General features: G+C 40.6%; 1 protein-coding gene across 1 annotated transcript in view; it reads left to right on the forward strand.

The window, feature by feature from the left end:
- mtor (mechanistic target of rapamycin kinase) overlaps window positions 1-27,445 on the forward strand; it is a 110,723-nt gene that overhangs the window by 50,818 nt on the left and 32,460 nt on the right. The window contains exons 29-34 of the mRNA XM_033630095.2: window positions 7,824-7,899; window positions 10,944-11,083; window positions 16,058-16,158; window positions 16,771-16,886; window positions 20,147-20,224; window positions 21,701-21,808. Coding sequence (XP_033485986.2) covers window positions 7,824-7,899; window positions 10,944-11,083; window positions 16,058-16,158; window positions 16,771-16,886; window positions 20,147-20,224; window positions 21,701-21,808 — 619 coding nt within the window. The remainder of the gene's footprint in view (window positions 1-7,823; window positions 7,900-10,943; window positions 11,084-16,057; window positions 16,159-16,770; window positions 16,887-20,146; window positions 20,225-21,700; window positions 21,809-27,445) is intronic.

The following is a 27,445-nucleotide window of genomic DNA, read 5'->3' on the forward strand; positions in this document are numbered from 1 at the left end:
TAGCAACAGCTGCATTCCAATGAGGTAGCTGTCGGGATTTTTCTTTTCTTTTTTTTTCTTGAGGCCACTGGAGATGCTTTGTTCTGTTGGCCTCTTGACCTGAAGGTGAGGAGCCCAGGAGACACATTCTGCAGTAGTGTCCCAGTGTGGTGATAGTGTGTTGTAAACATGGGTGGAATGGTTTCTCCGGTTGATGTCTCAGTGGCCCCCTAACATGCCTAGCTGACTTGACAAAAAAGAAAAACAGGAAAATATGTGAAATTATGCGACAGATGATCAACGTGTTTTCTTTATGTATACCATTTCAGTATGGACATTTTTTAATATTGCATTATTTGCAACAACTCTGATAAAAATTTAAGTCCATAATGTCTTATTTGCCCTTTTCCTATGTGTGATGGCACATTCCAGAGTACTGAGCATTATGATAAGCTTCACTGAGAGAGCTGCTTTTGGTCATTTCAAAGAAAAAGTTTCAAAGTTGAAGGATACTAAGTGTTTCCCCATGCTGCTGCATCTGCTCAGTGACGACACACCCGCCTTTTTGTCCTGAGGTTTTCAGAGAAATGAGAGACAAAGGGCTAGTGTCAGAGATGAGTTCAACCCTCCTTTAGCCACACACATCCCGGGGCAATTTGGAAGGAAGTGGGTGAGGTAACCACTTCCTTTGCGTCCATGCTTTTCTAAGGCAGTGATGCACTGCTGTCTCAGACACACAGAGGCCAAGATCTCCATTCGATCACGACAACATGTTGTTCATTATTTCCAATAGAAGATGTAAGCATGACAGCATTGACAATGATTTAGGTTGTGTTCATGTATGTATTAGTTTAAGATTTAGGTCCTCAATTTAGATGGTGTTGACAGACACTTTTCAGATGTGATATTGTCTGTTAAGACATTGTCTGAATGAAGGATGGAGCATTTGTTATGACACACCATTTATCAAAGTACTCTTTTCAAACAGTTTGAGAGAATTCTGTTGTTTGGCTTTTAAAGTTTTAGACTAATAAAAAGCAAAAGGTAAGATATAAGATGTCAGTATCAAGCAGCAGTATGTCTTAGATAACTTGTTCGTACCAAATTGTTGGATATTGAGATATTTCAACATTTAATACTTTGAACCTTATTCTTTTGTCCCTTTTTACTTGACTTTTCACTTTCTGCTTCTTTATTTTAATTACATTATTTTCATTTCATTCAATTTCGTTTCTTTTCAAATGTTTAAATTCATTACCTTAATTAAAGTGCGCTGATTTGTCTCTGTGTTTGAAAAGGCTAATAGAAATAAACCTGACTTTCCTTTTGCTGCTTTCATTCATCATGTGATTCACATGTCAGCTGTTGGTAGTACAGTATTATTTCCTTTCAAAGTTCAGTCATGCTCCTAAAAGAAATATCAAGCTGAAAAAATAGGAAACTTTTGGGCCCATTAATGTCAATCATTTTCTAATTGGCCGAGACTGAGACTGAGTGGGATTGTCGGTGCAACTTCTTCTGAACAGAGAAGGAAAACAAAGCTAGTTCATGCTATTTTGGTTAATGTGATACAATGAACAATGGAGGATTGGGTTTGTGTGTGTGCGTGTTTAGGTTTTTGAGGATTTACTTTTCATACTTGGGCCACCTGTTAGCCAGAATAAAATGATTCTGATACAGCTCTCCGTAACAGCTTCCAGTTCCTGACATGTTTTCTCGTAAACATGAGGACATCCTGGATGAATTGTTTATTTACTTTTGATTTTGAATGGCCTCTAGTGCCCTGTTGCCTTTGAGAGTGTTTGTTTCAGGGACAACAATCGGTTGGAGCAGTGCAGTGAGCATTGTCAGCAAAGCTAACTCCACACGTTTCTCATCTGCAGTATGCTCGGACAAGGTCTGTGCAATGGAAAAAACTTTCCTAAGGTGCTAGATAGTTGGGTTCATTCTGCCTGGGAATATTGCTGATTGCATTTTGGCTGCCCCAACAATAAACGGTTCTTTAGGCACAAAGGCCAAAAAAGTGTCAGAAAGCTAGTGTCACTTTTCTACTTTTTCCTGCAGCAGAGCAAATGTAAGGCTCAGTGGTGTGAAAGATCTGCCACTGTAATGAACCCGCCTGGCAGATGCTGTTGAGGCTAGCCTCAGTCACAGCCTCTAGCAACCAAATCAAACCATGAACCAAACATGTTATAATGTATATGGGCAGTTTTTTTCTCTCTTGTAAAGTGACTTAATTCTTGCCCTACTCCACTAGTGGATCAGCTGCAGCTCCAGGCTTCCATCTTGGCCATTTCAATAACTTTGTCCTGACATAGTCTTTTTCCCATATGTGGTCTGTGTTTGTCATTTGTTTGTGTTTAGCATCTACATATAGTTAAACTCTTGCACATATTTGAATTTATACATATTTTTTTTCCTTTTTTGTGCATGCTTTGAAAATGCAGTATAATGAACTAATGAGATACCTGCAGGACAGGTGTCAATAAATCTGTTTCCAATGATGAATCAGTGTACTTCCATTGTAGGCCTGTTGATAACCCTTGCCAGTGTTATATAAGATGTTTTTTAGGAAACATCCGAACTTAAAAATATGTTTACAGCATTAAAAGATAAAAAAAATCCCAAAGTGAATCAATTGATTGGACCTTGATTCAGTTTCTCCTTGAACATGGTTTCGATAGCTTTTCCCATTTTGAAGTTATTATGTTCAACATTAGGGAATGGAGTCAGCATTTGGCAAGCAAGGCATCCAAAATCAGTAAGGATCAAGTGGATATCTTCCTAATTAGATTAGATTAGGTCCAGTACTGAGGCCTGATTTTTCCTCTCTGAGATTCATGTACATCTTACCCTCTCTGGAGGGAAATATCTGCAATTTCCTTAGGGATCTTGCTCTCCCCTCTCAGTGAAAAAGCCGAGCCACTTTAGAATAGTTGCAATGGGGATTATGGATTATTTTATGGAGTATAGGGGATTTTCTTTCTAGAGTTTAACATTTGTAAAGAATATATACATTTCAACTCCCCATTGGTGCTGTCTGACCCAAGGTAATTATGGCTAAATGTATTATATTAATCAGATTCTAATGTACACGTGCTGGTTCAGAGTTTGCTGTGTGATAAATCATTTGTGTTATGCTCTTGAGACACATAAGTAGAGTGTAAGTGATTTGTTTCTCTCTGTGTTGAGAATTTAACAGCATACCTCCACCTAAGTCCCACCTGAAAGACTCAGTCAATGTTTCTGATTAAAATATGCCAAAAACATAAGCCATCACTGTCACTGTGTTTTATAGTTAAATGCCAAATACAAGGTATGAGTCTGTTTAAGGTGGTTGTTTTTCTTTCTCTTCTAGTCAGAGATGTTTGAATAGCCATGGTGCAGTGCTCTGTTTTTGTAATATAAGGGGCAATAAAAATTCCTAGTCATAAAGTACGCTGAAAGACAAACTGTTCTTTTTGGCCAAATGTAGGTATAGTGTCTGCATTTGTCCTGTAAAATATGAAATTTAATTCCCTCTCAGGCTATTTTGTTTTGTTTACATCGTCGAGTGTGACTGACCTTGTGCATTTAAAAAGTGCTATCAAGGATCTTCTCTGCAAAACTTCTGTGGAAAAGAGCTGCATGCTAACCTCATTCATGTTTTAGAATTAATCTCAAAGAAATCTGATTGAGGATACACAGCACATTGTCTAAATTTCATGGCATGATATGATAAATCATGATGGTTTTACAGGTGATAGATCTTAAACTCAGGCTGTTTTCAGTGGCTTGTCCACGTCTCACATGAGCAGATCGGTTAGATAGTGATATTGGTGGCCCTGCACAAGAGAGAGCAGCTCAACAGTGGTTTCCAGAAGTTTTCTGCTTGCTAATAGTTTGATGGAGTTTTTACTTGAGGAGAACGTTACGTGAGCCTTGTCATCTGGATGCGTTTAGACTGCGTGCGCACAGAGCTGGCAGCCAGATGGCTTCAGCTGAGGGACAATGAAATCTCCAGGGTCCGCAGGAGAGAAAGCTCTCATTCTGATTTGTCTCCTCAGATGAAACCACATCTGGGCAGCTTTAGCATACCTCGGCAGCTTGTGTGTGGTGGGACAGGAAGGCCTTCCAGTTCTCTGTTCAATTGGTGCTGAGTTGATTATTTAACAACAAGTAATAATTTGTTGGTCCAATAGAAATTACAGAATATACACAACATGCCGGTGTGATATCATCAGTGTTCATCAGAATACTGGATGGTAGTTGTGTTTATTGAAGACTGTTATTAAATTGGTTGCTGAAAGAGTGCATGGCACTCTTTCAAGACCCCTGAGAGTCACAGATGAATGCTTATTTACTAAAATGAGCTCACTTTCTCATGTTATGCAATCGCAATCTGTCTAGTTTGATTTCCTTCAGGTCTTTAAGTCGCGCACCCTCCGTCATGTGTTTACACCAGTGGCTTTTGAAAAATCACCTCAAATACTATAGTGTGCGAAAGGACTATTCATTGTCACGCAAAACCAAAATCTATGAAGGATATGTTGCGTCACTGTTTAGTTTAGCTTGTGATAGATCTTACAAGTTGTAAATCAGTTCTGAATATCTTGTTGTAACTGTAATACAGTTTCCCTTTAAGGGCAGTTCAGAACCTCAACAGAGCTATTATATATATTTTTTATTGGCCAAGACCTTTAATGTAGTAACATATTATTTCATGTTGGGCGACATGGAGGTACAGTAATAAGTACTTATAGTAAAATGCAGGTAACGGTGCTAAGTCCATAAACTGCAATAAGCAATGACTACACTCTCATTTTAAAAAAAAATGGTTTACAAGATACAGGGCTTCACTACATTTCTTTAGCGCACATGCATAATTTAAGCTACCTCACATGGCTGAAATTGTTCTTGTTGCATGCAGGCACCAACCTGATACATCAGATCAGGATGTGTTTAAGTGATGAGTGATACATATACACTTATAGTTAAAGTCTCAGTGAAACGGAAACCGAAGTTAGAGCATCTTTAGCATCTGTACTGTGATGTATTTCCACGTGAAACTTAATATTTTAGCGGTGTACAGTTTCAAGAGGGATTTAAATCAAATCCTTAGCATTTGATTGGATTGCTAGAAGTATGCAGGCTTGGAGTATAGTGCAATGTGAAGCTACAGCGGACTGTTGGCTGCACACACACCTCCCTCAGCGTTAGATCAGGGGGAGGACAAGGAAGAGATAATTGTCTACTGATATCCAATCTCTTCCTATCTCTCTATATTGCTCTGTCTGAACTACGACCAGCAAACAGTGGAGTGCAGTTTATATGACCGGTGTGACTAGCTAGTCGCCCAAAGGATTATTTGATTGGATGAACTTTTACAAGATCATTTTTTTAGGGGTTTTGGCCTTTATTATAGTGCAGCTGGAGAGAGACAGAAAAGTGTGTGTGTGTGTGTGGGGGGGGGGGGGGGGTAACACACAGCAAAAGGCCGTGGGTTGGAATTGAACCCACCCAACTGCAAAGGCCTCACTCTACCAGGTGAGCTAGAGGTTATCCTGATCGTATGAACTTTAAACACCAGTTCACACAGTACAGTGCTGGATGAGTCATCAAACATTTGAAACTGCTTTACCTGGTTAAACAGCAAGAGAAAAGACAGGGATTTTGATGTAAAAATACTTTGACACTGTTTTTTCCCCCCGTTTTTAACATGTAATTGGCATTTGACAAGACAACAGGGACACAGGATTAAAACTGGGAAAATGTATTTTAAATTTCACTGGGTCTTTAAATGATGTTACATACACAGAAAATGTATCCCAATCAGTTCCACACAATTGTAAATCAGAAAAGTAAAAACAGCACCGGTATTGATGTCATTGCTGGTATCATCACTGTGTCCGTCATTACTCCGAATATAAGTACCAGAATCAGTATCACAAGAGAATCAATGGGATTGGTGCATCCTTAGTTGCATTAAGTCTGTCTTGGGACACATATTGGCACAACTCAGAGCACTGAGTCCCTAAAGTCAACAACAGCTTTTTTAAAAGTTATCTCCGGAGGTCAGATTGCCGTCTGTTTCTAACTATGTACAAGATAGCTTCTGTTTCGGGTTTTTGTTATTTTACCTGTCATCATGCAGGCAGCTCCCTAAGCTTTGGCATGGCCACTTGCTGTGCCATTTCATCACAAGTTTTGGCCTTTACCCTGTGTCAAACCAGGCTTCTGACATGTATGCTTAAGTATCCTTCATCAACTTTCGCCTGCTGTCCTCAGGAACTCCACTGCATACCAGCACTCTTCAAACGCTACATTTTACAGATGTATTGGCCGTGGCTGCACACGGGTTTTGCAGTTGAGGAAATATAATAGACTTGCGGTTCATAAGAGTGTTTCCAGATGTGGTGGCGGTGCGGGTGAGTGGAGGGTGTACAAACGGGAATTGTGGTGTCTTGACAGATAACACAGCATTTCTCAAACAAGCGTGACAAATGTCAATAGGTACATTTACTTCTCACAATAAACACCTTGCTGAGAGAGAAAACAGTTATCCTACATTGCTGAAATGCATTGAAGAAGGTTTCTTAATTGACTCAGTTGGCAGTGGTGAGAATGCCTCTTTGTTTGGTAAAGACTTTTCTTGAAGGCAGGGACACAATTCTCACTCACCCTCACAGAAACCCGGGGTTCAATGTCAGAAAGTGGTTCCACTGGCTTTAGTCTGCATTCTGACAATCTCAGTTAGCAGTGTTTGTGGGTGGGAAGCCAGTGGGGGATCATACTGTTGCGTCTGCACCACTGACTTCTGTTGGTTGGCAGGCGCCTGCATCGTAGGATCTGAGAAGGAAAGCCTTAATCTCCTGGTGCTGGCTAGTGTCTCCATCCTCCCAAGGTCAACTGTAGCCTTGAGTGCAAAGCAATTACAGATTGGGGAGAAAAGGGGGAAAAAGTATTTTTTCTTGGAATCAGTGTTGACTTTAGCCATGTCAACACATCTCAAATCAATCATTTCCCCCAGAAAAGATCTGTTAGACATTTGACATTCTATCAACATCTATCCAGCTGTATAATTACTCACACTCAGGACATTTTGTAACTACATCATTTGAAAATTACAGATGGATTTTCAGCTTGTACAGTAAGTTGGCTGTCGTACGCATGTATCTATGGTGAGACAGCTTGACTTAAACAAATGGCTTTTTTTGTAATAACTATAGTACGTGCATCTGTTAATGTTGGGCTGATTATCCATTGCTGATGGCTGTCAGTCATCGACCACTGAGCCAACATCTAATTTTCTATTCCATTCCATAATTAACATTTAAAAGCCCCCACTCACCCCAGTCTCTTTGTCTGTTTATCCACATGGGTTTGCAGCGGCACTAATGGCATTCGTTGCATGCTTCAAAATGTACCTATCTTTTTAGTTGTCCGGGTTTGTTGCTACCATCACAACGTTGTTGTTTTATTTTATTCACTGGTAATGTTATATAAATTACACTGCCTCCAGCAGATGGGTCAAAAAGTGACAAAGCAACATTCCAAAAAAAGTTATTATTAATTTGCAGAAACATTGCGTGCATGCATCTTCCACCTTCTCTATGGCTATCTCTCAGTCTCACTTTCACTCTTATCCGTCCTTACAATTTTGCCAGCAGCAGTCCTTGTCCAAACATCGTCCATCGTAATGATGTAATGTGGAAATCATCATATGGCAATTGGGTAAACATCGGCCAACCCTAGAATCTAGACAATGTCTGCATATTCAGCCAGAGATCTTGTAGTATTCCAGGTTTTCTTTTCAAATCTTCATATAAGTGTAAAAACTTGTCTGTTTTTGTCATATCTTGCAGCATCAACAATAAATTACAGCAGCCAGAAGCTGCATCTGGAGTGCTGGAGTACGCCATGAAACATTTTGGTGAACTGGTAAGTGCTTTACTTTTTCTTTTTCTTTTTTTTTTCGTCTCCAAACAAAAAAGGAAACCTTATCTTTGTTTGCATTTAGAGCGAAGCTGGGACAAAAAAAACTTGGCCTCCTTTTTCCTTTCAGTCATTCCACTACATTAGCACAGCAGGAGGCTGCTGTAGAAGGCCTCTGTAAAAACATTTCATCAGTTATACCTGTAGAGACAGCCCTCACAAACTCAGACCTCTGATGCATTTTCAGACTAAATACGTTCTTAGTGGGCTGTACTTTATGTGGTTTATTATCCGCATACACTTCTTCATTGTAATCCTTTCCCCATACATGCAGTGTAACGTGGGGTGAGGGTCATTTGAGACACATACCCTCAAAACACCCTGGTCTTAATGTGCAGCATGTGGAAAAACCATCTGCTATGCTGATCAGTAGTCAAGGGCAAGGAGCAGAATTATGGACTTTTTCATCCACTGAACAAGATGTTTGGATTTTAATTTTGTGTGAGTGTGTGTGTGTGTGTGTGTGTGTGTGTGTGTGTGTGTGTGTGTCTGCTGTGTATTTCTTAAAAGCTACTTGGGACTACGTGGTGCCTTTTTCCAGTGGTAAAATGACGTTATGTTTTTACTAAAAAATACAAACAGTAATTACTTCTTAATGGCAAGTGGTTTGTAAGGTCCCTAAATAGCTTCATTGACTGTGACTCCCTATGTGACCTCTAATGGACCAAGTTGAAAGCCACAGAACATGTCACTATTTCTGTGTCTGTTTTTTGTTTCTGTTCATGTACAGAACTCCTCCTCCCTAGTATCACTGAAAACTCCTCAGTGTTTCATGTTCTGCTTATATGGACCTGGTCCAGATATGAAATAACTGTCAGACACTGGACATGCATTGGACACCATCACACAGATTTTCCACGTTAATTACATAAGTTGTTATTCTGATCCTTCTCCCACACTGTTGCCATAATTGCATCATTTAGTAACTGGTTTTGTCTTGCTTGTATTTTGGATGTACCGGACAGTCTCTTTAGAATCAGTACCAGTCATGAACTCAATGATGGTAGAACAGGCAAAACAATATCTTTCTAAAATCACCAGTAAGTATTAAAAAATGTGAAATTGCTATGCATTTGCATTGGGGTAATTGGTATTATGTCATTACAATGAACATGGCCAGTGCAATTTATTTATTTTTAACATAAAAAAGCCAAACAAAACATTTTTTTCAGTAAATTAACACATAAATACATACAGGCACAACATTGACACCAAAATCTAACACACAGAAAGTGAATAAAAAAGCAAAAAAAATAAATAAAGAAAACTCTGGACCATACAGATTAATTTAAGTGAGTGAAACACTTAAAAAGACATAAAACAGCTACGAGGTTCACATTATGAGAAAGTGAACAGAGATGGAATCAAATCATAACTCTGATGTGTAAATTCTAGTGTAAATGAGTAGGGCTGAACACGGCCCAAGATTATGTCAGTCAAATATGAATATTTGACAGTGTTTCTTTTTTCCCCCCGTGCAACAACAATTATGCCAACGGCAGATATGAAACAAAAGCCAAAGACTGTACCATATCAAGTTGCCGTAAGCTGTAAATTCATCACTTGTATACAGACGGCAGAAGATAACGTTATCTTGGAGCCTGACTGGGCAAAGCCTCTCTTCCTACAGGCAGCTGCCTCTGTGTCACTCAGATGCGCCATGGGCCTGAGTCTGCAGCTGCCTGTAACAAGGTGCTTTGCAATAATAACAATCAGTCTAAAAACACATACAGGACAGAAAACAGTACAAAATAGTGTAAAAAGTAACAATAAATATCATCAGTTAAGAAAAAGCCAAATGATACAAGTGAGTTTTTTTAGAAGAAATTTCAGAGGTCACTGAGTTCGTCTGCCTGAGATCCTTAGATAGGGAGTTCCGCAGTTGAGGGGCTTGGACAGCAAAAGCTTTGTCACCTTTAGTGACAAGTCTGTGATCAGACTCATAGGGAATTAATGAGCTTGACCATTCAAGGCTTTCAAAACAAGCACTAAAATCAATTCTAAAAGTCACAGGTAACCAGTGAAGGGTAGTGAAGATCGGTGTGATATCACTTCTCTTAGTATGAGTTAAAGGCTGGCAGCAGCGCTGTGTATGAGTCAATCTTTGGATGGCTCATCCGCTGATGCCTGAATAAAGTATGTTGTCGTAATCAGGTCTGGAGGAGATAAGAGCATGGATCACCTTTTCTAAATTTGCAAAGGAAAGAAATTAACTGATCTTTGTTTAATGTCTCAGTTGGGCAAAGCAGGACTGTACCACTTTAGTCACTTGGGCACCAAAAGACAGCAAACATAGTATTGTCTAATAGAATGCATTCACTTGATTTTTAATGAAGTGGATATTTTTAGCCTAAAATCTGGTCAAATGTTATTTTACCCAACCATTAGGACTCCAGTGGAAAAGGTCTTTCCTTCTGCCTTTGTGAACTACATTTATGCTTCTGTGTAAAAGCATGTTAAAAGTGAAAAGACTGAGTAAAAGCCATTTCACTGTGCACTTCCAGGAAACCTTGTTTATGAGGTGACCCTATGAAAAGCTTTACTGTGGGAGAATGCAGGGTTTCCTTGTTTAGTTTTTTAGGAATCAAAGGTTGGGTGAGATCTATGTAAATAATCACTGGTTGATGTCACCCAAAGAAATCAATACCTAGAGGTCACTTTTACAGAAGGTTAGCATTTAGATATAACAAGACCAGGACTGATTTATAAAATTGGGAATCTCCAGTCTGCCATACAGTATAATAATGGAAGCTGTGAAAGTCTTTTCCTGATTGTGAAAGGACTAGGACTGGAGTTTCAACACTCTTTGTTAACACACACACACAAAAAAAAACAGTTTGTTAAATTGTCAAATGGTTCAGATAATAAACACGTTTGGCATAAGTGATGAAATGCAGAAAAGTGGTTTAGGTTAATTGCATGGATTCTTATAGTTGCATGGTTCCAGTTCCATGTTTCGTTCTTGACTCCTTTGTGCTTTTGTCTACTAGGAAATCCAAGCCACTTGGTATGAGAAGCTCCATGAGTGGGAGGATGCCCTGGTATCATACGACAAGAAGATTGACATGAACAAAGAGGATCCAGAGCTCATCCTGGGCAGAATGCGCTGCTTAGAGGCCCTGGGAGAATGGTATGTCAGTAGTTATATTTGTTGTGAGTTCAGTAGGGCTGCAACATTTTGTTCAAGTCAGTGTTCCAGCCTTCAGGTCTCAGATTCATTGATATACATTTCTCTATATAAACACTTAGTGTCACCATTGATGTTTGCAGACTTTCTTCAGTTTATCATAAGTTAGTTTCTTTAACATACTGCCATGGGCTTTTAGTATAAATGTATTGTGTGAGTTGCAGAAGTGATAAAATCGAGAAGAAATTGGTTTCTTCAACCTTACCTCTATTGGATAATGACACTGTCTGAGGTAGTATACTTGCTGTGAGCTATTCCATCTCCTATTTTTTATTTGCGCGGGCAGCCTTCTCGTAACGAGTCATGACATTAGGCCTTTGATGACTGGGCGAAAGGAGAGAGAAAGGTTCCTCTGAGTAATTTTACCGGGAAAAGCATGAACAGGCATCCAACGGCAGTAATAGGCGCCGCCACTCCAATGAAACCTCACCACAGCCGAGGCTCAACTCCATAACGGCCGCCCACTCTTCAAAGAGCACTTTTTTTTTAGGGAAAAAGAAAGTCACAAGTTGTCCAAGGGATCCAAATATGTGGATCGTCACAGAACTCATGACGCTAAGCAGATGTTAATTTGCTTATGTAACCTGCCTCCTTGTGCCATTGTTGTATACCCTGTGAGTCATTTCACAAGAAATGATTCAGTAATTTTACACGAAAGTGATTCAGCTGAAGAGAGGCTTTGTGTTTATGTTTGTGTGTGGATGGGTAAGACTGGGAGATGATATAACAGATGACCGGGCCATTAGTCAGAACAGATCAGACTTAAGAGAACACTTTGTTCCCTGTTGAGGTAAGGTAAGGGGATATATTGTAGTAGTGTTCTATGCGATAATGCATGATAATGTATTTGACAGTTGGACTCAAACATTATTTGAGTATTGGACAGTTATCAAGCAACCTCCAGTACAGAATGACCATCTTCAGTTTCGATGTTATTTAATCAAGGGTATTGACCAGAAATTAATGAATACCTAATTAAAAAGGACTTCAAATTAGCTGATTCATCACTGCTACAGTGGTGAGTCATTTTAGCGTTAATGTGTCAGTTTGAGGTAATAAACTACCCCCTATATTCTTACCTGTCCAGCATACTGTATGCAATGCAGTTCTGTTTGTTAGTCTCAAATTGTAGACCCCACTAATCTTTTTTTTTGTTAGCAGAGTTTGTCAGTGTTTGGAAATATTTTCATTATTTTGGGACATCCCCTTTGACACAAGTAATAAATAGCTGCTTTTATTTAATAAAAACAAAACAAAACAAACAAACATGTATATTTTCATAGTTATAGTTGACTGAATCCGCTTTTACGTCTGGAACCTCCCGTCTACACCGGGGCTGAGAGACACCCTTGTTGAGAACTTGGCTTAGATTCCAGAGTTATTCTCTTATCCTGAAGCCTTCTTAAGGAATCTAATCCCATTTAATCAGCAGTGGAAACCTCTTGCAACCGCATGCCTTTGCTGACATCAACTCCAGCAGGATTCAAACCCTGGACCTTCTGCATGGAAGACGAGTGTACTAGGGAGGCCCTTCATAGTTAGAGTTGACTAATGTATGTAAACTTGCCACCATAGGAACAGTTGTCACAGTCTTTTATAGTCCTTGTCGAGCAAGAGTGGCAATTCTCCATTGACCAATTGATGGAGTACAGTGTTTCTAGCTCCACCTTATAGTATCGGATGAGTGGGTCAGGTACCTCAGTAGTGAGGTGATGACGGAGTGCCAAGTAGCTCAGTAGGTAGAGTGGACCTCCCATGTCCAAAGGTAATATCGTTGCCACAGTGGTCACAGGTTTACTTCCAGTCTGCATCCACTTGCTGCATGTCATTGCTTTCTCCCCTTTCACAGTTAACACTGTCTCATCAAATAAAGGCAAAAAGCTGGAAATAAAAATCTTAAAAAAAAATAAAATAAAATCAAGGGGATGATTAAAAAAAATGGAATGGATGGTTCTGTTGCTACCATCCACAATTTTTGACGATGGAAAGTGAAAAACTACCGTTCTAATGTACAGTGAACTGAACTCAAATGAACCAGACTGCTTGGTGGAAACAAGGCTTTGGTTCTGTTATACTTCACATATCAATGGACTAATTACAGGAGCTGTTTTATATCTGACAAATGTTGCTATTTGGCACTCCAGTTCGAACATGCAGCTTTTTGGCATGTGGCGCCTTGGGGATGGAGGCCTGTGTGTCTGATAAAGCCACCTTTTGATACTCCTGCATAGCTTCTAATTACAGATGTGGCAATTGAAAAAAAAAAAAAGATTTTGCCACACAGCTGATCTGTTAACAACTATTAAGCATGAAAAGCAATGTTACTAAAATAAGAGCATTTCAGGGTTGAATTTGGAAAAGGCTTTTTTTTTTTTTTTTTTTTTTTTTTTTTGGGTATCATCTACATGAGTAGATTTTGGCAAGAATTTGCTTTCCAGTGTTTAAGTTGGGTAGAGATATGTTGGGAATTACGTGATATCACCAAAAGTCATATTCTAACAAAAGCAGGGAAGGTGTAATAGACCTTTTACACATCAGACATTTTGGCGTATCACAGCAGGTAAGTACAGGTAGTCACTTTTAATGTTTTGAATTACAGCAATCTAAAAAAAAAAAAATACATTCCATTGAGGTGAGCTAGTTCCAGGGTCCTGGTCTTGTGCATGCTGGCTCAGTGTCCTTGCTTACGGAATCACTCAGTGAAGCTGAGTTTGTTACCATGCACCATGGAAACGGTCAATTTGTCCTGTCCAAACAGGTACAAGGAAACTTAAAAGAGAGATGTCAATCGAGCACAGTTGGCACATGATCCCACAGTCCTAAGAAGAAGTCTTATCAGGCACAAGTGAAAACCCCTGTGTCAGTGGACCAACAGTTTGTAGTGTAGGGCCTTTTAAAAGACTCTTTACATTAAATAAACATGTCCTTTTGAGATTTATTTTAGCAACTTTTCAATTGAAATTCCGAAGATGTGAATAATGGTCTGCTGAGTCAAATTATAAATTGAGCTCTTCCTTCGGCTGGACCATCTTTGTTTGTCAGCTGTAGACACATACGCCCAATGTACCAGAGCTTTTTGTACTTGTTGCTTTCATGTTATACAATAGCCAGGCAGCTGGAGAATGGCTTCACTTCACTGACCCCCATCCAAACTGGCCTCTCTCTTTTTCTCTGTCTGTGCCTCCCACTTTCTCTCCTTCATCTTAGCTCACTCCAGCATCCTGCCTGTAAAACACATGCGGTGGGTTTGATCTCCTCCTGGACAATGCCGCACTGATTGTTGTTAATGAGAAATTAGTCTTGGTTAGATGCACCTGACCCCGACAGGGAACATCCATCTGTTTGCTGGAATACTTGATTTTATCATACTGCTTTGGGACGGTACACTGATTTAAGATGTTCATCTTTAAGAACAAATGAAGAAATAAATGATTGCAGATGTAAATGAAACCAAGTCTTATCATCTTATCATCTTGGCAGGAAGTTCTTGGCCATTCTGGTGAAGGGCTTTTTCATTTGTTGTTTGGCGCAGGAAAAGTGAATTAAGTGTCTTAACATGTATGTATTATCATTCGGACTTGGAGCTTAGAAGAGCCTCTTTTGTTTTTCCAAGGATAAAGATCAGACCTATACAATGCAGCGTCACTTTAGACAAGTTGTAAATGCTTTTGTTTTTGCAGTTTTACTGCAGTTGTCAAATTCATGTCAGTCAGAGTGAGTGCTTCATCCTCATCATGTTTTGCAGAAGAATTCTACCATTTAGTGTATGTCTGTTCTATATTTAGCTGTAATTTTTCCACACAGGTCTCAGACACCATGTGATATATATCAGTTTAGATGGCATTGCACAATGATGGAGCATTATTCTAGGTTGCTGAGAATACTTTCTTGCACTGCTTGATCGAGTGTCTTGTAGGCCTGTCAAGATAATTACATTATTAGCTTATTGTACAATATATGGACGTGATTGCAATATTATTACCTACATATTGCCCGTTGTGTTTACATATGTATTTGTTTACATAAGATGCCAACAACATTTGAGCCAACATGATACCAGAATTAACACTTGGGCGCAGAGACTCTCCCCTTTTTTTTTCTCTCTTCACCCCTGCTTACTTGCACAAGTCCAAAGAAAATAAAACAACACTTCAAAGATGACACAGTGTAGCTTACCATTAGCTCTGAGCTGCACTTTTGCAGTAGAAGAGACACGATCCTGATAAATATTGCTTGCCAAACCCTGGCAACAAGGTAAAAAGCCAGTTATTTGTAGTTTTACCCTCCAAAAACTTAATCCTCCGCTCTGTACATCTACCAGCAAGCTGCCCTGCTCACAGGCCGTCCATCCAAGGGAGCCAACTGCAGCACACTGGCTGTATTATGGAGGTGACTAAGGTGTTCCTGGAGCTTCGCTAAGCTTGTCTGTTAGTCGCAAGAGGCATTACTTGGTTTATTTTTTGTTGACCAAATTTTGTATCAACTCTCAAACTGAAGAATTTTGGGCTACGTCAATTAAGGTACTATAATTTTATATATACTTTTTTGTACATATTAGAAGGTGTTAATTACTTTTTAAAAATAAGTTAAATATTTTATGTTACTTTATTATGTTATCATTATATCATTGGCATTAAACAGTCTCAAAATTACAATATCATTTATTGCAATTATATCTGGGACAATATATCATCCAACAAAAGCAGTTATTGTGACAGGCCTACATGTAGCCATACTGCAGTCTATACAGTAATACTCTTGACTAAATACCTGATAGGGCCAAATAGACCAAATAAGGGACCTGATGACAGCTCAGATCAGTTTCTGATTAACTGATGTCATTGCCTTGAACATGGGACTCAACAAATCTGCATCTGCTTTTTCTGTAATCTGAAGCCTGTGGTTAATGTTTTCTAGGGGCCAGTTGCACCAGCAGTGCTGTGAGGAGTGGACGCTGGTGAGCGAGGAAACCCAAGCCAAGATGGCTCGTATGGCTGCTGCTGCCGCCTGGGGTCTAGGTAACTAGCCACTCAAAGTCTTCATGTCAGATATTAACGAGCAATGAAAAATATTTGGAAGAAAAGGTCAACAATGAACTATATAGTAGCAGTCAGCTGAGTTTTAAGAGAAAAGTTGTGCATGGAGCATTTAGGCTATCCCCTGCCTGACTCAGAGCAACAATGCAATCAGACCAAGCAGCAATGAAAACACTAACAGCTCTTGCCAAACCCCCCCTCACATAACCAGATGGGAATGGTATCCAGTCAAAACATTGACATATCGTAACGTGCAATGGTGGAGAAAAGCAGGGGCCACACTGTAGAAGCATCCTCTGAGGTTTGTGGTCTGTGGCTTTGACTGTATTAAGTCAATCGTAAACCCTGAGATGAAACCTAAACAGCAGGCTCTTCTATCTGAAGACTCAGACCATCTTTTATTGTTGTTGTTGTTGTTGGGAAGCAAAATGTTGAGGTTGCAGTCACTGATATTTTAACAAGATGAGATGGAGTGAAGTTCAAAACAGCAGCGATTGACTTCCAAACTTGAATCTGCCTCATTCTTGCCAAGTTATGTCTCAAAACATCCACTAATAACCTGTTTTTGTGCTTTCTTGTAACTAATTTGTCCAGGGCACTGGGACAGCATGGAGGAGTACACGTGTATGATCCCAAGAGACACACATGATGGTGCCTTTTATAGAGCAGTGCTAGCTCTGCATCAGGACCTCTTCTCATTGGCTCAGCAGGTGGGTTACATCACCACTCACAAATACATCCCAGTGGATAAGATTTTCTCCCATTTAATGTACCTTAAAAGTCTATATTTTTAGAAAACATCTCCTAAAGACATGCTACATGGGAATTTGCCAAGCCTTGTGGTTTCTGGAATTTCCATTAGTCTGTATAGCAAGGTATGAAAAGTCAAAATCATTGGAAAGCAACACTGTAGAGAAACATAAAAATTGCCTTACGGCTTTTCCAGACAGGATCATATTTCCCCATCAGCTCAGGCTTTTCATTAAAAGGAGTCAGATGCACAAGGTTTTTTTTTTCTTTTTTTCCTTTTACAATGTGGTACTTCCTTGGTGTGGAAATGTTACATAACTCTTGAAATAGTAAATCATCACAGCATTTAGCCTCAAACAAATACAGAGCCCGTTTCCCCTCCTGTCTGCCTGTCAACAAGGTCCAGTGGAGGTCAGGGAGGTGTTTTCCTCATTTTATAAAGGTTGGGAGTGTTAGGTGAGCTCATGCTCCCCGAAGATGAATTAGTTCGAGCTGGATGCCAGCACATCTAAAGAACACAAGCTCCAACACCAACACTGGTAAACACCTGCTTCTCCAATTTCTCTGGACTCATCCTCCAAGTCCCCTTTTCACCACAAAGCCCGGGAGACCTGGTCTCTGTGCCCCCCTCATCCATCCACAGCCACCCTCCCTCCTCTAATTTGGAGATTAGATCCAGGTGTGGCCTATAGGATTTTAAATCAGCTGAAGAGGGAAAGCAGACTTTTGACTTTTGGAGACAGTGGGGCCAGTCACAATGAATGAGGAGGAATGAAAAGCAGATGGAGCGAGGGTGAAAGCTTAAATGTCAACATGAGCTCAGTCTAGTCTTCCGGATGTGGTTGGTAATCCTTGCGCTTAAATCCTTTTGATTCCATAGGGCTGTTCCTTTCCTCCTGCTATACCCCCAACAACCAGACATGTGCTCCAGGAGCTGCGGCGTGCAACTTTGTGAAGGGTTTCAGGTTACTTTGCTGTATACATCTCAGTGTTTGGTCTGTTCCAGCAATGATGTATAGACACAGCAGTCATGCTCCCTGCAGTAAAGCAGTCTGCAACATTAATGATGTAGTTTCCTCTAGCGGTTGATTTGGCCCTTAACATTCACATAGAGGCCCTCATATCACACTGTAGTGATAAAGTAATCTCACTGGACTTAACCCATTGTAAGTACCAGTGTGCAACCTTTATATAAGAGACTGGGTCACGGTTTGTTTGTGCTGCCAGTAGTCAGACACTGCATTTATCAGGAGTCGTCTGGACTGCACATTTTCAATGAGGCCCCAGTGCAGTAATTCAGGAGTAAACAGGACCATAACCGAGTGGAGGCTGTAAAGAAGCAGCCTCATTGTCACCTCGTCCCAACCACCCTCCCATAACCCCTCCTCTTGTTGTGCATGCCTGAAGAGGTGTTTAGGCACGCCATTCCTCCTTTCCCTCCCCGCAAAAAAATAATTGGTGGGAGTCAGTCTGAAACAGCTGTGTGTCCTGGCCTCAGAGAACTTCCTCAGTCATCCTCCCTCATTTTACCTTCCCACTAATAACAGTTCCCAAAAACATTGGCTGTAGAGGCCCGAGAAATCATCACGTTTTCAGCCACAGTACTTGTGTCCTTGTTTGTCCCTTTTGCTGCTCTGGATCAGGTCTGTCTCACAGTTAAGGTTTTTCCACCCCTCAGGGTTCTCACTGGTGATGGAATGTCTGCAGTATCGTTAAATTTGGAGAACTGCAGTCCTGTTACGAAAAGTCAGGGAACTGGAAGTTAACAAATGAGTCAGTATTATTCAGTAATATACCCAAAAAACAGGAAGGTAGGAAAACATTCTTAGGGCATGAATGTTCTCGGACAGTTGGTTCTCAGTTGTTGGTTGGTCACGAAAACATTTGGGAATGTGCATCATGGTGGGAACCGTCCGTGACTAACAACCCTTGTTTGAATTCTTCTTTATCACTCTCCAATTCCTCTCCCTTTTTCTGAATGTGCATGCAAATTTGGGCTGTTTTTTATGCCTCCATGCTGGTGACAGCTGTGGCCAGAGGCAGCATGTTTTCAGGTTGTCTTTCTGTCTGTTCCATTCTTATAAATGCGACATCTTAAAAACACCCTGAGGGGATTTCCTCAAGTTTGGCACTAACGTCCACTTGGACTCAAAGATGATTCGATTTTGAGTGTCAAAGGCCAAGGTGACTGTGAACTTGTGTCCATCTCACTCTAGTGAACATAATATCTGAGAAACACTTAAAGGGATTTTCACTAAATTTTGGCAAAAACATCCACTTGGACTGATGAACTGATCATAATTTGGTGGTCCAAAGTCACTGTGACCTCACAAAACATGTTGTTAGCTGTAGCTCAAGAATTCATTGATGACAAAATTTCATACAAGTGTCTAATAGGATAAAATGATGAAGTGATGACATTTTATATCTAAAAGGTCAAAGGTCAACTTTACTGTGACATTATAACTTTCTGCAAAAACATATTTCTGGCCATTATTCAGCGCCATAACTCAGGAACAAGAAGGAGGGACATTTGGTCAGACACTGAATTGATCCATATTTGAAACATTGTCTGCTGTCATGGCTACATATCAGACTGGACAGACATGGATGTAAACTGTAACTTGACTACTTGTTGGAGACATACAACCACAAGACGGTTATTTCAAGTTTTTTTTTTTTTTTAGATAGATTTGATATCCACAACCATGGTTACATAATTTTCACACTGTGCTCTCAACAGTTCATTTCCCTCTCCTCATAAAACACTTGGCACTCAGCAGTGCATCAAATTATTTTGCTATACAAGCAAGCGTTCTAGTCCTAGTTGCACTAATGTGCCACCGTTGGCTGCACTTAAGTGAAAAGGGTGTGAGCAGCAAGCAATAACATGCTTCCCTTCATTTGTACAAAGTGTTATTATTCCCTGGATTTAGTCCATTCCCAGCTGGTCCTGATACAAGAAGTTTTAAGGACGGTGTGACATTGTGTCATGGTACATTCTTGGGTCATGTTAGCCTTGTGTGTTTGAGGATATGCCATTATTGCTTTTTGTGAGCTTTACCGAAGAATCATGTGGAGGAAACAAATTGAATTATGGATTAAACCTGTGCTCCTCATGTCGAGCATTAACTGCGACTTCAGAAGCTAACAATGTCACAATTCAGACAGATATGATTTCATTAAAAGATCAAACTGTAAATGTTTTTTTTCCATGTAGTGTATTGACAAAGCAAGAGACCTCTTGGATGCTGAGCTGACGGCCATGGCTGGAGAGAGCTACAGTCGAGCCTACGGGGTGAGTGTTCCACTAAATCTGCCAAAATATTCAACACCTGGCATAAGTCGACCGTATTATTCTTCATTGCATTCATGTGCAGGGAGATTATGCTATGGCAAGAAAATTTTAGTCAAGTGATGATTTCTCAAAGTTTAATTGTCTGATCTAGCTTCTTTTGAAGTCAAAAGCATAAATATTTAGTTCCTCCACTGCACAATGCTTAATGTATGTGGAATTATCCAAGCAACATATCAAGTCAAAGTTCAAATCCAAAACAGCAGTATTCCTCTCATACAGATATTGTCAGGTAACATTATCGTGAAATCCATTTGATCCTAGTTGATTTTGATGTACATACCGTAGCTGTTCAACATGAACAGCAGACACACTTCAGCAGGCCTCAAGACTCTGGATGTTGTTACAAATGGCAGCTGTAAACAAAGCCATCAAGTAAAAATGACTAGCCTTTTCTGACAGATGCCACACAAGAAGGTCCAGTGGATGGCTGAAATTCATCCAATACTGTAGATTCTGATCCAAGAGTAGCTAAACCATAGAGTTTTGGCTGAAGTGCGTCTTCCCTGGAAATTAAAAAAATACCTCTAGAACATGAAGAAAGTAGCAACCTGGGTAGGGCTGGGAGGGTGGGCTAAGACATACCCAGTCACTCCTCTCTGCTGTGGAGAGGAAGAGGGGAGGAGGCAGGCCCCCAGGAGAGCCGCTGAGCCTTGCAGCAAATTTTTCCCGGGGGCCCAAAAAGCATTTACCCATAGACCACCACTGTAAAAGACATGTCTGTAAAATTGCTGACAGGACACCTTGAACTGCAAACAAAGTCAGTTATGAGTCTTTCTATTCAGAATTTCTGATCTATGGTGGTTTCATGTCTGTAAAAATGTCAAGCCAGGAAAAGCAATTTAAAAATCTGCGATGTCATCACAATGTGTAGTCTGTGAGCCAAGCGGGAACTCATGGGCGGACCAGCAGGAGAAACATTACTTTGGTGTGGGTAAACTCGGAAACTAAAAAACATTTTTGGCGCATGTGCCGGGTGAGAAACTCCATTGGAATGAAAAGGCACCATCTTGGCATCCGGTATCTAGTTATTATTAAAATCCATGGGAGGAGGGTGGGTTGTTTGTTGATGAAAGCTGCCACCATATACGTCACTTGCCACCAGATCAGCTAATAGCAAAATTATATTGCAGTTGCTGGGTTTCAACCAGTAGAGGGCAATGGCTATGCATATTTTTGTAGTAACACATTATGTAGAATTCAAATACTTCGCACTAAAATGTCAAGACTCTGACCTGAATCCATCTGCAGCACTACTACTGTAAATACCCATTTACATTGTTTTTCAGCTGAAAAAGGTGGTGGTGGGGGTTTAGTTACTCTTCAGTGGTCCATTTTTTATTGCACAGAAGGGGCTTTTGCAACTACAAAAATAATAATAGTGTTTTAAGAATGAATGTGGTTGTGTTTGTTTCCCAGGCCATGGTGTCTTGCCAGATGCTGTCGGAGCTAGAGGAGGTGATCCAGTACAAGTTGGTGCCAGAGAGGAGGGACATCATCAGGGAAACATGGTGGGAGAGGCTTCAGGTAACTTCAGCACATGATATATGGACACACACACACACACTCACGTGTGTGACTACAAATGTAAAGCAGATGTTGGAAAGGCTACTGTTACTAATGGGAAACATTACATGCCAGACACCAAACATACACACACACTACCTTAGTGAGTAAGGATTCACCAACTTGCACATTTCTTTCTTTGTTTTTACATTTGAAAATAAATTTAAAATACATCTGTAGAAGTAGAATCATGGTGGGCTCTGCTAAGTGTTATTTACAGTATACGGACAAACAAACTAGCTACAATCTGTCCAAATTAGTTTATCTGTAATTGAGTCACAACCTTGCAGCTACGTCTACTGTAACTACAAAAATTACTCGATAATTGATTAGTTCATTGATGGAAAATTAATCAGCAATTCATTTGAATGATTCAGATCAGATTTAGATAAAGTTTGTACTGGCCGGTGGGCGGTGCTTGGTTTCCCCCTTGACTGTTTTCAACATGACGGACAGGTCACAAACTTTTTTCTTTTACGGCTAAACAGTACACTAAAATATGTTTTTGAAAACATTTGAGGAGAGAAATAGGCAATGCAGTTCGAGAATCTTGATTCACATTTGGTCAGTGCTGCCTAGTTTGACAGTTTGACTGCAGTTCACAAGCAGTGACTGACATGATTGACAGCTATGTTAGAGACTCCTCAGCTGTGATTGGTTGCTTTCGTTCACGTTCAGTCTTAGCATTACAAGTAATAAGAGGAGGCAGAGGAACATGATTTTTTTATGCCTCTGCGCTGGTGATAGCCATGGCCGGAGGCATCATGTTTTCAGGTTGTCCCTCCATCCATCCCACTCAAGGGAATTTCTTCAAAATTGGCAAAAACATCTTCTTTGAATCAGTGATGAATTGATTAGAATTTGGTGGTCATAGGTCAAAGGTCAAGGTCACTGTAACCTTAGTCTGAGTGGGTAGAAGTTCGCTGCAAAGATCAGCCTCTCATTGGGCGGAACAAGCCACCCGCTGAAGTCCCGCCCTACCACCTCGGGTTGCAGTTTTCAACACATCCCTTACTAACTTTTGCGGTGTTTGATCTTGCGGGGATGTAGCCATTTTTCTGCCATGGTTTGTGTCCTGTAGGCGATATTTTTGTGGGCGTGTTACACCAAAACCTGTTTCCCCCTGGCAATATTTTTGCAAGGGCACCGTTGCTTTGGCACCGCCAAGAACGATTGTGATTGGTTGAAAGAAATACAAGCAGCCGGGGCGTTTTTTTTCTCCAATCTTAAAGTGAGAGTCAGCCCAGCCAGACCTTTCTTTTCTTGAGAAAGTTCTGGTGAGCGAGACTACTGTAACCTTGTCTGTCTTATTCTTGTGAACACAATATCTCAAGAACACTGTAACGGTTCATGTACAGCTGTGTGGATATGGTGACTGTTTAGGCAAACATGAACTGACCTTCGTCAAAACACCTACACAAGAAAATGAGATCACATTTGATTGAATGGTGCATGAAATGTGCCTTTGAAAAATGTTCTGAAAAGAAAGCATGGCTCGTTTTGTGTAACCCACACTGTAACCCCATCCAAACTCTTCCTACTTCCCGTGGCTGATTATGATTACTATTATTATCATTATTAATTGTGAATTACAGTGTTGTACATGCTGTTAAATGAGACAGCAGGACGTGTGGAGGAACCACAAATCCATAGGCGGTTGGGGAAAAATATGCTGCCTGCCAAGTCTTTGGAATTTGAGACAAATGCCATCTGATCTAAGATAATAATGTTCAAATTCATCTTTTCCATGTCTGCCTTTTTGCAGCTGAATCAAAATGTGATTATTTGAAAGGCCTTAGCCTTGTATGTGCATGTTGAGGGAACAGTTTAAGTCAGGCGGATAAACTGATAAGCCATTCACCATTCCTGATACCATGGCATCCAAGCTTCTTGGTTTAATACAGCATTTATAATGCCCTGTAGCCCCTGTTGGCATTCCTGTCCCTCATCTTCTGCTTAGATGTTACTGACGTCTCGGAAAATCCCTAAAATCTGCGTCATCCTTTACCTTAACTACAGCCCGGAAAAATGTATTTGTCTGTAGACTGCATGTTCCTGTTCAGAGGGCTCCAGCATACTTTTTTTTTTTTTTAAATCAAATTTGCTATATTCAAGTCTCAAAACAGCACTAAGTGTAAATGCCAGAACGCATCCAGGGGACTATAATCACAAGGTTACATTGATCAAGGTAATGCAGGAAATAATCCAAAACACAGACAGCACTTGTTTTGACTGTATGAAAAATGACAGTTTATGATACAGGAGTAAGACAGTTCTTTTAAATTGGTTCATTTGTACAGCATCAACAAAACAAAAAAACAAAACAGAAATCAGATGACCAATCAGAGAGATTTCTCTCTCTCTTTTTTTTAGCAACATATGAGGAGCATATATGTGGATGTGAATTGATGCCAGTCAAATTGATGATCTTCAAAAATTAGTGACTTTGCATCATTTTATACTAGCAGTTCATTACATTAAAATATAATTAGCCGCAAAATAATACATTTAAGGGTGACAAATAAGAAATGTTTTGCAAAAATTGTGCAAGTATTTGAAGTGCATTGTTTTGGGCTTTGGATAAAAGTCTGACATTAATCACCACCAAGAACTTGTCAGAAAAAAAAATCCAAACTATTTGTTTTTTTTTTCCCGGTTTCTATATAATTTACTTGACCATTGAATGGAAACAGTTATGCACACACACAAAATCCCTGTGCAGTAAAATGAAGATAGTTTTGATCGTCTTGACTTTTTCCATTCATAACAGATGGCGGTTGGTTGGAGGAGGTATTTAGGATCAAGAGGGGTTTTCCTGAGCAAACAGACACGGCCCATTATGGCACCAGAGCTGGTCTGCAGTGCCTGACAGGTTTCTTCTCTCTATGGTGATTTATTGAAGGCTGACCTCACATCTGTCAAAGAGTCATCGTCCTGCTCTTTTGCTCTTTTTTGCTTTCTTTCTTTTGTTTCTTTCTGCCTTTCTTTACTGGTCTATCCCTCATCAAAGGATTAGGGTTATGACAAAGTGCATATGAAACACTGCAACCCACTGCTTGTGGGTAAATGTGTCAGAGTGAGTTCTTGTTCTTCTACCCCTGTGAGAACCTGTTTGAATTTCGGATTCTTAGCCGTAGGTTGGTATTCAAAACTACTGATGTTCTTTTGTTCCCTGCTCTTTCTGGTGTCTCAGTTTCCACTTGTAAAAGTCATGAGACATTTTAACCTATTTTACCTTTAAGGGTATCGACTGAATTACATTGGTGCTACCAATTCACAGTACCATATCACAATAATCAATCTGTGTCAAATTTCAGTACCTTAAAGGGATAGTGCAACCAAAAAATGAAAATTCAGCCATTATCTACTCACCCATATGCCAATGGAGGCTCAGGTGAAGTTTGAGAGTCCTCACATCCCTTGCAGAGATCGGCGGGGGCAGCGGCTAGCACACCTAATGGCAGACAACGCCCCAGACTAACGTCCAAGAACACAAAATTGAATCCACAAAGTATCTCCAACATGCTCATCCGTAGTGATCCAAGTGTGCTGCAGCCCCGACATAAAAAGTTATTTCGAAAAACGTCATTTGAACTCTGTTTTTAGCCTCACTGTAGCCTGTAGCTCTGACTGCTTCTCTGTGCTCTGTGCTCACTAGGGCTGTCAACGAATATTCTAAATTCGAATTTAAATTTGAATTTGAAAAAAAAATTGACCTTCGAATGTGAAAATTGATATTCGATTGTGGAGGGGGGAAAAAAAAAAAAAACCACCACCGCAGCTGTCCTCTTTGCGAGTGGGCGTTGGCCTGGGCTGCTGCACTGAACGCACTGCATAAGGCCACACCGCCCGCGGAGGTGCTGCGAAGCGCAGCGCACGAGCCGGAGCATTTCCGTTCACATCAGACGCACATTTCTCCACGCTGGTCGACAAGCGGTTTTGCTCCCAGCTGTTGTCTCCGTCACCTGGCTTGAGACATTCGCTCACGCAGAAAAAAGACCAGAGCCTGCCACAGAGCTGCGCGGCGCGGCGCAGCCGGTGTGGATGACACAATCGGTTAACATGGGCGCCGAAAGGAAACTGGCTTCGCTTCGAGGCTATTCGCAGCGCTTCCGCGAGCGGTGTGGCCTGACGGGTCAGAGAGGGGGGGCGAGCGAGAGGTCCGCGGTCGTAATGTAACGTAATGTTATAGATAATTGTTTTATGTGTTTTAATGTGTAGGTATGTAAATGTTTTCAAAGACGTTTATGTTGAAATAAAAATACCTACAAGCAGGCTAGTTATGTTTCCTTGTATTAATACATACACAAGTATGTTTCCTTGTATTAGTTTGCCCTCTTGTGGACATAATGCGAAAAAAAAAAAATTCGAATGGTTCGAACCTATGAGTTATTTTTAGAAGGAATATTCGAATGCCATTTTTGAGCAATTTTGACAGCCCTAGCGCTCACGTGTGCACGCTTGCGCGAGACCAGCGAAAGCATCAGCCTTGCTCACCCGTGTTTACATCACGTGACACGTGCGCCGCAGGGGGAGACAGCAGTGACCACAGTAGCTAAAAGATAATTTGCACTACGGTCTTTTAGCAAAGGACAGCCCAACATGTCTGAAGACTTTGAAATTGAGGAGGAACAGCATTTCTTTGTTGAGCCGTATTTGTTTGAGCCCGAGTATACGGACGCGGAACTCAGGCTACTGGACGAAGCAGCCGCCGCAGCTCATGAGCCTAACCCTCAGCCAGCCGCAGAATACCGGAGTCGAGCACTGGAAACCTGGTGGTGTAGTTGTTTCAAATGCAAAGCAATGCCAACGGATGAGGAAAGTCTTTGCTGCTCAGACTGGGAATTGGCGATGCCTGCACTTGATAATCTGGACATCAGTACTGACGAGACTGCTGCTGTTCAGAGATCACCGATCACCCTGAGCACGCACATGTGAGCGCGGAGCACAGAGAAGCAGTCAGAGCTACAGGCTACAGTGAGGCTAAAAACAGAGTTCATATGACGTTTTAGAAACAACTTTTTATGTCGGGGCTGCAGCACACTTGGATCACTACAGATGAGCAGTATGGAGATACTTTGTGGATTCCATTTTGTGTTCTTGGACGTTAGTCTGGGGCGCCGTCTACCATTAGGTGTGCTAGCCGCTCCCCTCGCCGATCTCTGCAAGGGATGTGAGGACTCTAAAACTTCACCAGGGCCTCCATCGGCATATGGGTGAGTAGATAATGGCTGAATTTTCATTTTTGGGTGCACTATCCCTTTAAAGCGCACCTGGGTGAGCCAGTATGCTGCCATCCCATAGCTGCTTAGTAGCGGCTGGCCAAGGAGCTCCATCAGCTTCCCAGCGAGCCGAAACTGTTATTGCAGCACCGATAGTTTCAGCATCTTGTCTATTTTCTTTTATTTTGGAAATAGCCTAGTATCATTCTTGTTTGTAATTGTGTTTTTTAAATTACGTACTTATTCCACATATTTGTTAGTTGTGACTTAGCTCTTTTTTGTGATGAGAAAATAGCAAAATTGCTTGTTGACTGCAGCTTGCTCAAAAAGTACATTTTTGTTATTACAGAACGAGTAAAGTACCAAAAAAAATTAA

Source organism: Epinephelus lanceolatus, chromosome 8 (assembly GCF_041903045.1).
Source record: "Epinephelus lanceolatus isolate andai-2023 chromosome 8, ASM4190304v1, whole genome shotgun sequence".
NCBI classification, from domain to species: domain Eukaryota; kingdom Metazoa; phylum Chordata; class Actinopteri; order Perciformes; family Serranidae; genus Epinephelus; species Epinephelus lanceolatus.